This window comes from Camelus bactrianus, chromosome 27 (genome assembly GCF_048773025.1).
Source record: "Camelus bactrianus isolate YW-2024 breed Bactrian camel chromosome 27, ASM4877302v1, whole genome shotgun sequence".
Taxonomy (NCBI): domain Eukaryota; kingdom Metazoa; phylum Chordata; class Mammalia; order Artiodactyla; family Camelidae; genus Camelus; species Camelus bactrianus.
The window spans coordinates 32,686,088-32,702,055 of NC_133565.1; the positions used below are offsets into that span (position 1 = coordinate 32,686,088).

General features: G+C 50.0%; 1 protein-coding gene across 20 annotated transcripts in view; it reads right to left on the bottom strand.

Moving 5' to 3' along the window:
* PPCDC (phosphopantothenoylcysteine decarboxylase) overlaps window positions 1-15,968 on the bottom strand; it is a 66,961-nt gene that overhangs the window by 48,127 nt on the left and 2,866 nt on the right. For 19 of the 20 annotated variants that reach the window (XR_012502816.1, XR_012502815.1, XR_012502813.1 and 16 more), the window contains exons 2-4: window positions 14,445-14,653; window positions 2,778-2,873; window positions 1,780-1,908 (exon numbers count right to left, since the gene is read on the bottom strand). Coding sequence is in view for 7 of the 20 variants with exons in the window: in XM_045516845.2 (XP_045372801.1) it covers window positions 1,780-1,908; window positions 2,778-2,873; window positions 14,445-14,630 (411 nt within the window). In the remaining 13 variants the exon portion in view is untranslated. The remainder of the gene's footprint in view (window positions 1-1,779; window positions 1,909-2,777; window positions 2,874-14,444; window positions 14,654-15,968) is intronic. The other variant, XM_010955238.3, reaches the window with a different exon arrangement.

A 15,968-nucleotide genomic window follows, 5' to 3' on the forward strand; every position in this document is an offset into this window, starting at 1 on the left:
ACCCCAAGTTCTGGACACTGGAAAGGGAGACGATCTGAAGGAGGGAGAAAGCAGAGTGAGATTTTTGGGGAGGGCTGTAAAGAGAAAACATCTTTTGAGAGAGAACAGAGACACAGGCCACCATGACAACAGTTTAATTTTTTTTAAACTTTTTTTTAAACTTTTAAACTTTTTTTTAAACTTTGTAAGATTTGCAGTTCTTTGAAATATTTGTGCCTTCAAGTGAAACCTTTGAGGCAAAGGGCCTCAGGGCTGCTCTTGGGAATGTATTCCACTGCTGAGCCAGCTCAGTAGGAAGGAACCCCCATAGATTTCAGGAAGTGGTGGCAGCTTTGAAGACAAGAGGAGAGCAGAGCTTTCAGGAAGAAGGAAGGATCCCTTGGAGAAGTGGTCCAGGCTGGCGCCTAGCTCCTAGAAGTCAGTGTGCTTCATCACATCAGCTGGCTGCTGTCCAGCCAGTGGGAAGCCTGGAGACTTGGTGGGATGGTGCTGGTTACACTCAACACTGACCCACTTAGAGGAAAGTGGCCAGGAGCCTCACCTGCTCCAGCAGCCCTGTCGGCCCTGGCACTAGCCTCACTGGGAAGCCTTCTTGGCAACACTGCCCCTTCTCTGCACTCCCCTACCCCTGCTCCTGCCACACAATCTGTGTGCTGCACTTCTTCTGGTCACCTGTGCTCTTATTCAAATGAGGCTGAAGTCACTAGTAGCTTCTTTGAGGAGTGCCTTAAGCACACATCAATAAACATATGAGGACACTAACCTATCTGATCCCCCAAAAGCTTGACCCAGCTTTGTTATTCACTTCTTCATCACACTGAACTCCGAAACCTCCTGGCTGTTTGCCAAAGTAAAATTACTAATCATCTCATACCTACAATAAGTATTTATTGAATGCCTACTGCATGCCCAGCACTGTGCAAGGTGGTGACTCCACTGTCAAGCGACTGACTGTATCACACACCAGTGCATACTCTAAAAACCCTCTCCTGCAGAGACTGTGAGCCCTCTGTGTCCTGTGTGTCCCTCAGCACAGGGCTTGGTACCTGGTAGGTAAAAGCTCAATGAATGAGGGAAGTGAGGTGATAAGGGAGAGGGAGGGAGGAGAGAAATCACACCCAGTCTTCCCAGGATGATCACATAAACAAAGGCTCTTTAAGGACAACAGCCTTTGGAGGTCCCTTAGGCCTAAGACAATCTCCACTCTGTACAGCTGGACTTCTCTTCCTCTCCTCCACCTCGTGCCTCTCACCTTTTCTCCTCTCTTCCCCTTTAAGCGTCCCGTAATATACAGGAAAACCGCATCTCAGCCTTGTGGCTAAAGCTACAGGAGAGATAAGCGTGCCTGAGAGATCCATGAGGAAGTAAACACTCTTATCAGATGGCCCATGTGGATATCCAGGTCCCGGTGAGAAGGCAGAGCTAAGGGGGGTTGGCAACAGGGCTGGGCAGGGAGACCAGTGGAAGAACATGGCGAGGGCAGCCCATGAACAAAAGGCAAAGGGAGAGCTGCAGATGGGCGAGGGGCAGGTAAGAGGTGGACAACCTCAGAAGGCACAGCAAGCCAGGTCAACCCATCAGGACCAGGCCTTCTGCCTACTTGCTGGAGCGCAGCCGAGACCTGGTAGGGGTGGGGAGAGGGCAGGGGGGATGGTGTTCAGAGCAAACAGGCCCACCGTAAAGGGATTCCAAGGTGAGAACCTTGTACAGAGGCAGTCTGCAGCTCAGCCAACTGGGAGTGAGGCCCAGGGAGGGAGGAGGGCCCAGGGAGTCACTCACAAGCAAGTTGTCACAGATGCCACTGGCCACCTTCCCCAGCGTATTGGCATCAAGAGGAGCCACCAGCATAAGGTCTGCCCACCTCCGCAGGTCAATGTGGAGAACTGGGTCGGATCGGCACTTCCACAGCTGGCAGAGGGAAAGCAGGGGTCACTGGACTGGCTACTCTCTCAGTGTGGAGTGGGGAGGGAAGGGCCAGCACAGACAGGTACACTAAGTCAGGCACCTGAGGGAGATCACCTGGGCAACCCACGCCCCGGTCCACTACCATAGTCTCACAGCTAAGCTGGTGAGTTTTGGCCATGGAGCCAACCGCCTGAGAGAATCCAGGCCTGAGGAAACAAACGCCCCTTGTCTCTCTGAGCTATTCCCTTTATGGTTTGGTTTTCAAGAGAACTGACATCTGGCAGGGAACTCCTGGCCTGTCTGCTTGAGGCGGATGCTTGGGTTGTCCAAGCCCGTGGAAGGGCTCTGGGGCAGTGAGAAACGGAGGGGGTGGGGTGGGGAAGATGGCCAGCCAGAAATGTTCTAGGCTGAGAATGTTTAAAAATGCCTGGCAGGGCACCCCTGTGAGGCCCACACTCGATGTCTGGTGACTCGGCCGGTGCCCGCCCCTCTGCGGGAGAGCAGAAGCAGAGCCCAGCAGCCGTGGGAAGTGAGGCACTCTCGACAGCCCCGACGCTGAGGGCCACGTGGACAAGGGTGGTGGGAACAGAGCTCCTCTGTGGTTTCATCAGCCCAGATAAGTACAAGGACATTCAACCTCAGGCATGGGGCCAGCACTGAGCTCTGCCTGGGGTGGGAGGAGACTGCGGGTCTCCTGCAGGCCAGAAGCTAGACAGATGTTTTCCTCATCGCCTCTGCCCAGAGAGCCCTGACCGCTGACTTGAGCCTGGCCTGTCTGCTCGGGCTACCAAGACCATAGGCTGCAGGGAGGACAGTCCTGTCCTGTTGGTACAAACACAACAGAACTCAGCCCTGGGGACCCCAGCACTGACCTCCCATTCATCAGCGTCACTGTAGAGGGTGACAGGAACATCCTGGGGGCTGTAGAAATGCTTGGCTCTCTCAGTTGTGACCACTGCTACTTCCAGCTGTCACCAAGAAAAAGTGGAGGTGGGGAGTGGGGAGGGAAGGAAAAAGAAACTGTTACCAGAGCCACTGGCCTGGAGGCCACACGGGGCCAGACCAGGCAAGAGCATTCTTCATAGCCTGGCTGCGGAGAGGAGCCCCATGTTTGCATAGCTACTTCCGCTGTCACCCAAAGGTCAGGCCCCACCAGGTGCGGCCGTTTCACTGTTTCACTTCCCTATCTGAGGGGCTGCTGAGGAATGAGTCACCAACTGCTCAGCATATATAAAGCTGCAGGCTGCTGCCACTTGGGCAGAAGCAGGAGGGAAAGGAACCCAGGGCAAGAGGGCCATGTAGGCCATGGCAGGCAGGAGAAGCCGCCCAAGGAGGCTCCCAGGTCCTGAGCTCTGGACCACACCACAGCCCTGCCCTCTACAGGCCAAAACACTGGGGAACTGGGGCCCTGCACATGGTGTCTGCGACCATGGCCCAGCAGAAGAGTAGGCAGAGTCCCTTCTCGGACTTGGTACTTCGAGGAACAAAGCCTCATGGGTTCTGGCTGCAGATAGGCTCCAGAAAAACCAAACCTGTGTGCCCTACACTCACGGAGCAAGAATGATGTTTACCTTCCCACTACTCATTTACTAGATAAATGAACAATGCAAACAAAGGGGATGGTTAAGGTGCTTAACAGAACAGAAACAGCACATTAGGTAGTGTGAACGGCACTAGACCAGTTCCCCCAACATTTGTAAAATGAGATGTAGACTAACAAGCAGGCAGAGTAAAGGGGCCCAGGAGAGGCAGCTGGGAGGGAAAGGGTGCAGGAAGTCACGTCTCTGGAGGACATTTATCTCTCAGGGAGCAGTGTCAAGGGGTAAGAGTCAAGGGTGACACTGACTAACCAGAGCAAGGGTCATGGGTGGCAGGGTCCGGGCCAGATATGCTATTTGGCCCATATGGGGTTATAAACATTTTTAGGCCAATATATACAAATTGGGAGATTTCACACAGAAAATCCAATTTCCTGGCTTCTCCGAAAAAACTGAATGCTCTGGCACTGCTGGGCCCACATTCCTGCTTGATAATGACTCAGTGGTATTGAGTAAAGGCTGACTCTTTGGATGGGGTATGCCCTGGCCAGTTCAGCCTCGTCCCTGCCCCTCCCTATCCTCTCACTGAGGCCCTCCCTCTGCATTTGTTTCCCACCTGCTGTGGGACACTGTTCTGCACAGCACCTAAGAAGAAAGCTGGAATCAGGGAACAGAAGTCTCAGACAGACTGTAGAAGAACTTCAGAAAGTCTGGTGCTCCCAGCTCTACTGAAGAGCTCTCAGACTTGTCCATTCTCCCTTTCACCCCCCCTTGGAATCTACCATCCCTAGAACTTGCACAAAACCTTAAGGACCTTTTTAAAGATCATTTAAATCAAACTCCTACTGAGCACAGGCATCTCTTCTAGGACAGCCCTGAGCAAGTCTTGTCTAGTTCTGAACAAGACGGTAAATGAACAGGGCTGCTGTCCCTCCACAGGACCCAGCCCGGAAGATGTCACAGGACCAGCACAGGTAGGGAGAGCAGAGGAAGGCAGGATGGTGCTGAGACTCATCTTAGACACAAGACGGTAATAAGGTAAGGTATGGCGCATTGTGTGTTAGAAGTAACCACAAGAAGAATAACATACAACTTTCTAACCAACAGAGGAAAATTCAATCTACACAACAAAGGATAGGGAAAGGGAAAAAACAGAAGCAGACAGAACATATGATAAATAGAAAGCGTTAAATAAGATGGCAGAAGTGAGTCCTAATAGAACAGCAATTACAGTAATTATACAATGGGCTAAACTCCCCGATCAAAATTCAGACTCTCATATTGGATATTTTAAAATCCATCAATCACATCAAAATGTGTCTTAAAAGACACATTTAAAACAAAAAGATACATAAAGGTTAAACAGAAGAATAAACTTTTAGTTAAATAAAGTAGATCATGTTGTCCCCTCCCCCCAAATCCACCAAAACAAAAGTAAAAGGATTTTTTTAAAAGTATGAACCACCAGAACAAAAAGAAGACGATAAAAACAAAAACAAAAACAAAAAAACAATTAAAATATGTCAACACATTTTTGGAAGATGGAAGTGGAATGAGGCATTAGCAGATAAGATCAGATACTTTTTCAAAAACAAACAGGGAACAAAAAAACTCTTAAAAATTAAAATTATAAACAGTGAAATTAAAAATTCAGTGTACGTTTAGAAGAAATCTTCCAGAAAGTGGAACAGAAGCTAAAGAGATAGATAATAGTATTTAAAAAGATGAGAAAATCAGAAGATAACTCAGGAGGTCCAAAAACTGACTAACAATCAGTTGCAGAAAGAGAACAGAAAAACAGAGGTATGAAAATGATAAAAGAAATAAAAGTTCCCAAAACTGAGGAACTCAGAGGTAGGAGCCATCTCTTCTGCCTGCAGGGGTCTGAGAAGGTGACACACTGTTAGGCTCAGGGAACCTGGAGTGTCACGTCCTTGGCACCCACTAGATATCTGTCAATAGAGCCTGAGCCCACATCAGCTCTTCTGGGAGCCACATCCTCCTGCTGATGTACGTGGGGTTTGCAATCAGCAAAACCTCACGAGTTCTTCTCATGCATGCTGCTACTAGACGACAAGCCCCAAACTGTGCCAGCACTGTTACTTTCTCAAATGTAGTCCCTCACATTTCCAGAGCTGGTCCACTGTTTGCTTAGTCTATGAGGAGTTTCTAAAATCTCAATCCTGGTCTTTCTAGCCTGTTCTTAGCCAGCACTACCATCAGTAGCCCCAAGACACAAATCCAAACCATGAACAGAACAAGGTCAAGAGCAGAGCCCTTCCCCAAGGTCCACAGACTAGGGGGTTGGGGGTGGGGAAAAAAAAATCAAGAATGAACCCTTTTCAGGCGTGGGAAGGGATAAATTGGGAGTTCGAGATTTGAAAATACTAACTACTATATGTAAAATAGATAAAAAACAAATTTCTTCTGTATAGCACAGGGAACTATATTCAGTATCTTGCAGTAACCTATAATGAAAAATATGAAAATAATTAGAGGTATGTATACGTATGACTGAAACATTATGCTGTACACCAGAAATGGACACATTGTAACTGAGTATACTTCAATTAAAAAAGAATTTTTTTTAAATTAAAAAAGAATGAACCCTTTACAAGTAGGATCTTTCACTGATTATAAACGTGCTGACAACATTACCAGGTGGTCCAGGGGGGTATCCTAAGATTCTATCAAAGCCTCATCAAATCCAAAAATACTTTGTCTAATATCCAGAAAAAACAAAACTAAGAACTAAAATTGATACGGCTTGTTCCCAGGGAGCCAGATCAGGCCCCAGTGACAATTTTCTAAGTGCTTTTCTAAGTGCTCACAAGCCTTGTCTAGAGTAATCTGTGGAGCCTACCTGCTTTGCCTTTTTGATAAATGGACATTAGTCATCTCCAGCCCCCTGCCCCTCCGCTGTTTCCTGCACATCCTGTGGGTCACCAACCACAACGTCAGCAGCTCAGGACAGAATCTGCCCAGGTCAGGAGTTGAATCGCCCAACTTGGGTTCAAGTGTCTTCTACCACCATGTGTCCTACTTTTTCAAGCTCAAAAGAAAAGACAGAAACAAAATAGGACTCAAGAGTCCCTCCCATTTCTTTCTGTCCACACACCCACTTCCAACATCATACCATTGGCCTCCAGGACCAGGCATTGTTTCATTGTTCCTTCTCCAAATATACGTAACAGCCCTCTTGGTCATCTTGAGTTTCACAGCAAGCTTCGGCTCACTCTAGTGGCCTCTGGACCACATTCTGCCTTCATCTTTGGTTACATGTCCTCCTTTCCATTTAACTGCTTTCCATTCTTCTTTAATAGAGGGCTTCCCAGGAAGCCATTATCAGTTTCCGGCCACTGCCTTCTTTTCCTCACGGGGACCACTTTCATTCCTAAGAGCCTTCCAATCAGCCTGAACAATTTGCCACTTAAGAACACCGCAGTTCATCCTCCTCTGAAATGTGGGAAGCTGCTTCCTGAAGATCTAGTTCCCCTGCTCTCCCCAACTCCCAAATGGCCTGCCAGTCTCCAAGTCAGGATTGTGCCTGGGGCCAGCCTTCAGAAATATTCCCAGCTTGGTGATGGCCCTGTTCAGGGGCTCCCCCCTCCCTCTCAGCTCTACCCTTTCTTTCCCTCTACATCCCCCTCAGTCTCAGCCCCTTTATACTGCTTCCCCCTGACTCCTGAGGACCTCCAACCGGGTGTCCAGGTAAACTTCCCGCCCTGGTCAGTAGCCCCTGCTTGAGATCCTCCCTCTAAGCTCCTCTCCTAGTCTCTCAGTCTGTCCCTCTCTGGCTACCCTCCCAGGTTACAGTCATTGATAAGGAGCTTCTTGGGGTCAGCATCTTTACCTAAAGAGTAATGTGAAGAGTATGTAATGAGCCCATCCTTCCCAGTGCCCCTCCCCTGACCCCTCTGAAGCAGCCGTCTCTCCTTGGCAGTGACCCTGACCCCAGTGTTATCCGGCAGGCCCAGGCTAGTTTTTCTGGTTTTAGAGGGATGTCACTTGATCTGATTCATCTGCCTTATTGGCTTTGTTCTTTCAGTTTCATTCATGCTGCCAAAAAGACCTGGGAGGCAAGGACTAGGCTCTGGGTTTGCACACATTAAAAAAAAAAAAAGCATGTTGTGTTACCTTCTGAGACACTAAATAACTTAAGACTATCCACTCATTCACCTTGGCCTTTCCCCCAGCAAATGCTAAGAAGCCTTGGCAGGGCAGAAAACTCCTGAGGACAGAAAGCCTCCTCAGCTTTCTCTTACACCCTCTTGGGTCCTGGCAGGAGCAGGGCTGGACATTACAACAATCTCCTGCACACTACAGAGTTCCTGAAAGGCAGCTCTCTGCTTGGACCCCTGGCAAGACCCCTGCCAACAGCTTTTACGTCTAATATTTTCAGCCTGAACCTCTGTGAGATGTGTGATGTGACCAAGGCTTGGCCGGACCCTATTATTAGGTGCCTGCATTTTGCCTAACATTTATAGAGATTCTTTCCTGAAACCAGTTGGCAAATCTGGTTTCCTTTTCTCTGCTGAAGATGCATCCGAGTCAGCGAAGGGAAATGGAATACAGAATTTGGAAGGATACCCCCACTTCTACTTACAGGCTCCTAGTCTGGCCCAGGCTGCTCCTGGGGCAGACATCAAAGGGGCCTGCGGAGAAGCACTTTCACAGCTACAGGACAAGACAAAGCCCATGGCTTGAATTTCCACCTCCAAACTCATCTCTGTCCTTTATTCACTATAAACATGAGCCAGTAGCACCCCATCCCCAAGATATGACAACCAAAAATGTCCCTGGATATTGTCCAGTGTCCCCTGCGAGGCAAAACTGCCCCAGCTGAGGACCACTACACTACAGAATCATCCAGCAGAACTCGGTAGTGATGCCATGTCACACCTGTGCTGTCCAGTATGGCAGCCTCTAGCCACATGTAACCACTGAGCACTGGAGGTGTGGCTGGTGTGACAGAGGAACTAAATTTTTGGTTTTATTTAGTTTTAATAATTTAAATTTAAATTTGAATGTGGCTAGTGGCTACCATGCTAGATAGCACAGCTCTGGTATATACAACTAAAGGAGAGCCCCAGCTGGAACCCCAGCTGAGCAGCCTGAAAAGAGCAGGTGTTTCTAGTAGGGCCTTTGAGGTGGCGCCACAGGAGGCTGATGAGGACTCTGAAGAGAAGCACCAGCCATGACTCAACCTGTCACAAGGCAAGGAACCCAGGGCTTTGGTGGCTCAGGTCTCCAGGCTGACACACGCAGCAGAAGACGCTGACATGGGGCCACCCAGAGTTGACAGTGGCAGTGCCCGGGGCCTGCCGAGAAGCTAGCATGCACCTGAGCATGGGGGTGGCAGGTACACTCTGGGTACAGTCAGCACATGGGGCTGGGAGCTGTGGCCTCATCAACAAATCCCCGAGGGAGTCCCAGTTGGCTGAGTGGGTGTCTCAGTGGCTCACAATGATGTTTCCACTTGACAGACACTTGCTGAACCTACTACATGTATGGGGCCAGAGCTGGTAAGGGCTCAGCGTTTCTAACAGGTGCCTGGCCATAAAGCAAGGCAGCAGACAGGCAGGAGTCCACAGCTGCCTAGGGATTCTCATCCTCAGGGCTGTGGTTGGGTGGAGCAGAGAATTCCCATAATCTGAGCTCTAAGATCTGCCCTCCTCAGGTTCACTTGCTGACAGCAGTCAGGAAACCTGGCCTCGAGCCCCAGTTCTGCCAGCCCCTTGGCTGGGGGGATCTAGGGCGAATTCTTCCTCTCTGGCCTGGTTTCCCCTTCTGAGCCAGGAGCCATTTGGACCACAGGGCCTCCAGGGCCCCTCCAGCTCAATGTGCCATCCCAGCTCTTGTGACCCTTGCCCTTTCCCACCAGGCTCTGCCATTCTTTCCTCTGCCTCCAAACGAGCCTCCTGGGGGAGCTGGTATTCTGGTCGCATGGCCCTTCCTGCCATTCATGCAGGACCAAGCTGCCGATCCCTCTGTGCCCTTCCCCAACTAGAGAAAATTCTCACAAATGGAACTAGAGAAGCCGACTGTAGAAGCTCTCCATGAGGACATTGTTCTGGAGTGTCAGGGAAGGACCCTGGGTGCAGGACCCCTCAGCCCAGGGCTGGCTGCCTCTGGCCAACGGCCTCCGGAGCTTACTCCCTGAAAGAGCAGGCCAGGGAAGGATGGGGCCAGCCAAGCCAGCGGAGGCCCAAATAAGAACGCCTCAGAGAACTACGGCTGAACAGACCAGCTTCCACAGCAGGACCACAGAACAGGCAGGTGGTCCCCACCCGGAAAGAAAGAAAAACCTCAAACCAGGCCTTGTTTCTCCCACTCTCTTTCTTTGGTGAGCATTAAAAAACAAAAAGCATAAAATTACAAAGAATGTTTTATAATATCTCCACTGAAAGCTGCCCTGACTTTAAAAAATAAAATAAAATAAATATACACAGAGGTCAAAAAATCAAAATTGAATAAAATGACACAAAATGCAAGCCTCCCTTCCTGACCCATCTCTCCACAAGGGTAGCCACCTCCAGGGGGAAGACTGTGGGCAGCAACTCAGCTATGTGAACACACAAAAGGAATCACACTGCATGCCAGCAGCTGGCAAACTTTTTCTATAAAGGGCCAGACACTTTTTTAGGCTTTGTCACAACTATACTCTGTAGTAGCAAGACTGTAGCCAGAGGCAATACTTAAATGAATGGGTGTGGCTGGGTTCCAATACACTAAGGACACTGAAATCCAAATTTGATGTAATTTTACGTGTCACAAAATATTCCTCTTTTGATTTTTTTCAACCATTTAAGAATGTAAATGGTTTACACTGGTATGGCTCGCAGGCCTTACGAAAACAGGCAGCAAGAAGTCTGGCCTGTGGGCCTGGTTTGCTAACACCTCACTCCTTTCGCTTATATCCTGAGGATTGTCCCACATCACACAGAGACCCATCCATTCTCCTGACCCGCTGCCTCAGAATCCACTGAGAGGCTGAAATGTAACCGCACCACAGCTCTCTACTGCTGGACGTTTTGTTTCAATATTATAAATAATGCTATAATGAACATCCTTGTACATCTGATGAATTTTCTTACCCTATGGGGTTCAATCCTAGTGGTGAATCAAGGGCTGTGACCATATTTTGGTTTCCTCTAGATATTGCCGAAAGAGTCCTCCAGAAAAGCAGACTTTACTTCATTCTGCGTACGAGCAGGACCTTCTTCCTTCACCCTTAACAGCCCTCAATGTCCTGACAGGCATGCTGGAAACCTACCCTGCTCTAAGCCCATGTCCAGCCAATTCCCTGGTTGGGAGATTCTCTCCACCTTTAGAAACCCTCCTCTGGCTCTCAGCCCTGCGGATGCCTGCCCAGCAAATGCTAGAGAGGTGTCTATCTTCTCCACAGCGAGAAGGGAGCCAACCAAAGGGCAGAAACCATCAAATTTACGTCTGACAGCTCAGACACAAGCGTGGCCCAATTATGTGACAGTTACTGAACTGCCAAACAGCCATTGCTCCTGCATTCCAGGAATTTCTCAGGCTGCCCTTAGGTCCTACTCTTTTTTTTTTTTAATTTTTTAAAAATTTATTTATTTGCCGGGGGAGGTAATTAGTTTTATTTAGTTAGTTTTTTGATGGAGGTACTGGGGATTGAACCCAAGACAAGACCTCATGCATGCTAAGCATGTGCTCTACCACTGAGCCATACCTTCCCCCTAGGTCCTGCTCTTTTTTGCCCTCACAACTAGAATCTTCTACCACTCAGGCCAGAAGAGGCCTTGGAGATGTATCATCTGAGTACCCGGCGCCCACTTCATTGCAGGGATAAGAAAATTGAGGCCATAAAGAAGACCTGACTTGCCCAGAGTCCCAGTGTGAGAAATCCTCTTTGCACAGCGGCCTCTCTTGAGGAAGGGCTGGCCCCCGCTGTCCAAAGCCCCCCACCTCACATAAAGCTCCAGGCTTCTTTGCTAGTGGCCACTCTCCCCACTGCTGGTCTGCGAGGTGTAAGATCAAATCCACCCCTCCCCATCACCCTCTCATAGTCTCTGTGGTCTGGCTCCAAGTCCGCGGTCCCCTGGGAAGCCTGGACACACTGGTGAATCAGCAGTTCTGAGCCAGGTCGTAGAATTACCCCACTCCCTGCCGCCCACAGCCCAGCTGCTTGTTTGCTTGTCAAAATCTAGGGATCCCTAGGGAGCTCAGGAAAGCCTTGAGCATGTGAACCCATGACTTAGGCAGAGGGCTGGGAAGGACTGCTCCAAGGGACAAAGACTCCTCATGGGGGTGACCCAGAAGGGGGACAGTGGGGAGTTCAGTACCATTAGGGAGTGTGGGGAAGTGCCAGGGGAAAGGCCACTGTCCGGGGCAATACAAGGCAAGCAGGGATCCCCCTTTGGTGACCAACAGCTCATAAGGACCTCACTGAGCAAACCTAGACTCTTTGGAGAGCTGTCTGCCAGCAGGATGAGAGGAATGTGGGCCCCTCCACATTAGCAGATGGCCGGTGGCTCCCACAGTTCTTCCCACATGGACCGTCTCACTAGCCCGACACCCCACGCCACACGTGGCTGCCCCAAAGGACACGACAACAAGGAGAAAGGAGAGGATGAAGGACAGGAAATAAACACTGTTAAGTGCTTCCTTGTGCCAGGAGCTGTGCTCAGATGCTTGACAACAGCCTGAGGGGATGGGTGGCAGGCATCATCTTTATTTTAAAATGAGAAAAGCAGGCTCCCAGAGACTAAGTCCAGGAGTCTTCCCTCCTAGGTCAGTGCCCTTCTGGCTGCCTGACTTTCAGCTTCAACTCCAGCCAGAGAGGGAGAGCCAAGTCCCATTCCAGACACGGCCTGTCCCCCAGCAGCGGCTGGACTCAAAGGCCTAGGGTGGGCTGGAGAGCCTCGCTGCTTCAGGCAACCCTCTCCTCACACCCGTATAAATGCTGGCTGTGTGGGATGGCAGGAAGCGGTGGAGTTGCCGTTTCCCTCTGCTCTGAGGCTGCCCATCTGTTTCCTGGGATAGGGCTCCCTGCCCCCACCCACCCTCAGTCCGGAAATTCACTTGCTATGGGGCTATGGGAAAAGGGAACTGCATGGTTCCCTCCCTCCCCAGGGGGCGGTAGCAGAGGCTGTCGCTGCAGCAACCCCTTCCAGGCCTCCCACCCTCAAGGCTCTAGCTGGCCAGCTCCTACCAGTGGTTCTGGGGACGTGAGGAGGGGACAGGCCAAAGGGGTTACTGCCCCACCAGCATCAGGGCCCAGCCTCAGAGCAGCCACAACACTCCCCTCCCTCCCCTCTTCTGGCCTGACTGGCATCCCTGGCTGCCTGCTTCACTGCTCATTCCAGCCTGGAGGGTGGGGTGAGGGGGTGACTTTCTGGGTAGAAGTTTGTGGAAAGTTTAAAAAAAAAAGAAAAAAAAAGAAAAGAAAGCTTTCCCGCCCGCCTGTGATCTTGACATGGCCATCTACGAATGAGCACTGCCCCCTGCTGGACCCTTTAGGTACACCCACCTGTGCCACCTTGAGTCAGGAAAGCAAGGAAAAGGCACAGCCTGGGTGCCAGCGGCTTAACAACACCTTACAAAACTAGTGTCCAACAACACAGCAGTGTCAAAGGCAGCCTACGGTTCCACAGCATGGTCAAGATTCTCTCCTTAATCGAACTTCGGTCAGGCTCCTTTGAGCCACTTTTTTGACTAGGCCCATCCTTGGGCTTCGTCCTCCAAAGCAAGATTCCTGCTAAGGTGGTTTGGCCAGAATCACCCACCCTCAATTTCTGACCAGCCTGGATATCTCATCAGGCTCCCCGTCCCCCAAAATCCCCCAAATGACATGTGATCACACTGTCAGCAACAATACTGTCAGGATGGTCTTGCCAAAATCCTCCTTACCCCCAATGTTTCCCCTTAGTAATTTTCCATCCAAACTGACCCCCATCTGTTCTTTGGCTGTAAATCTCCACTTTTCCCTGATGTATTCAGAATTAAACCCAGTTCTATACTGAGGTCCTCTTTCCCTTATTGCAATGTTTTTCTGAATAAAATCAGTTTTTCCTACTTTAACGACTTCTGGTTTTTCTTTAATACACCAAATGAGTTTTAAAAGGAAGGGAGCAAAACCACATGGGTTGAGGCAGGACAGGAAGGCTTTTGTGTGAAGTGTTTGTGCAGAATTTGGAAAGGTAGAGAGAAGCAGGGAGGGCAGCACAGCCTGGCAGGGACTGGGCCAAAGCAAAGGTTGTTGGGGTGGCTTTGGGGCAGTGGGAAAGTGACAGACCAACGAAGGGCGGAGGATACCAGACAAGGAAGAGGGGCTATCACCTGCTTGCTTTCACATTGTTTAAAGCCTTGAAGTTTTCCCACAAAAGAATCTGCCCCAGAACCCCAATATATAAAACTGATCAAAGTTGAGGTGATATTTCCAAGCACAGGGTGTTAAACTCCCCTATCCTCAACACAGTTTGGTGACCCCTGGGCATCTCTGAACACCTGAAGGAGCAGTTTGACACCAAGAGCTGCAGGTAACAGGGAGCTCTGAAGGTTCCAGCATGTTTGGACCGACAGGACAGTCATAGTATCTAACAAGGAAGGAGGATAGAGCTGTGGTGTCCAGGATGGATTGAAAGCAGAGGCAGGGAGCCCAAAGCATCAAGGGGGCACTGAGAACTCACCGCAATTCTGCAGCCAGCCCTTCTCCTCTGCCAGGACCTCAGGGAATCTCAAGGTCAGTGTTTGTGAACCCCAACCCTCCATTCACCACAGCGTTCCTTTCCCAATCTCCCCTCATCCTCTGTCTATACTATCTAATCTAGTTCCTAGTTATAGTGTCCCTCTGGTCTCTGTTTCCTGCGTCCCCCATATACCAATGCCCACAGAGGACTCCCACAAACACCATGATTAAGAAAAAGAAATCCCCATGAACTACACAAAAATGGGCCGGCCCCAAGAACATCAGCTCTCTAACGCCAGAGGCTGCCATGCTTGTCCAGTACAGATACTCACACCAGGAATGTCCAAAAGCCTTGACACCAAAAGAGGCAACTTCAGGGCTGCAACACTCCCAGTGACACCCACGAGGACATGGAACCGTCTCTCCTCCAAGGGTGCAGCAGCTGAACACGTGGCCTTTGGTTTCACGTGGGGTCTGGTGGCTTCGAGTCCTGGAAGCCCGCCACAACTGGGCTCCATAAAGCTCTGTTAGGATTTAGGATCTGAAAGCAGAACAAGGGGTGCCTGCTTCATTCATACATTCGACCAAAATATATTGAGCGCCTGTGTTAGACCCTGGGGTTCCTGAGGGGTCAGCAGTCCCAGGTTCTGTGAGCACACAGTCCAGAAGGCCAGTGCCGTGGGGAAGGTCTACACTAGGGCTGTGCTGCCCAGGAGTAACTAACCGTCTAAGGAAGTCAGAGACCAATGAATGGAGTGGAGTGGAGTGGGGTGGGGTGGGGTGGGGTGGGGTGGAATAAAATAAAATAATAAAATAAAATAAAATAAAATAAAATAAAATAAAATAAAATAAAATAAAAAATAAAATAAAATAATAAAATAAAATAAAATTCAGGTCGAGTCCTGCAGGACGAGGAAGTTTTCCCAAGAAAGAAGGAAATAAGTTTGCAAGAAGGAGCAATCTTGCAGAGGTGAAGAGGCCTGAAGGTGGGTAGCAGTTTTGGGAAATACAGAGTAGCTTAGCAGTGAGGCTGAAGTGTGATGAGGGGAAGGAGGGGGACAGGAGGTAAGGCTGCAAAATCAGGTCAAGGGCTTAGTGTCAAGACCAGTGAGGGCCAGGGTGAGTTTTCATTTGAGAAAGACGGTGTGGGGGCAGGTGACAAGTATGGAGGGGGCCCTGGTAGTGGAGAGACTGGAGGGGGCAGGGGAAGGAGCCACTGCAGTGGGCCAGGCTGAATTTAGAGTGGCAGGACAGGATAGGCTCCAGGCACGCCTGTGAGGTGGATCCCTAGGCAACAAGGGGGCTTGGGTGCCCCAGGGAGCTAAGAGATTTGCCTGTCTGACCCCATTCCCACGGATTAGACTGGGCACCACCCTACAAATCCAAGGCCGAGACAAGCAGAATAAGGATGAAGGCCACCACATGAAATCAGTAGCTCGGTCTCTTCCTCTGTCCTCAGATGTTGCTAGAAGTGAGCGTCCATGACAATGTGGCTGATGGACACATGAAAACCTACACTCTGGCCCACTGGGCCAGCAAAACATACTCACTCCATCAGCAAGAACCACATCTAGCACCAAGCAAAGGAATTGTGGAAGACACTGCTGCTGCCTTCAGGATATCTGTGCATGAACTGAGAAGACAGGAATCACACCTGAAATCATTTGCAATGGGTCTTTCTCTGGGAGGCACCTTTTTGGTGATCACTGATTCAATCTGTACATTAGTTTCCTTGCCTCTCCCTCTCCACTTTCCCACCACCACTGCCACAAGCAAGCTCCCTAAACATGTGATCAGGTTTAAACACCAACCACCAGACAGGTATTGGGCCCTTGATAGGTCCTGAACATCTGCTG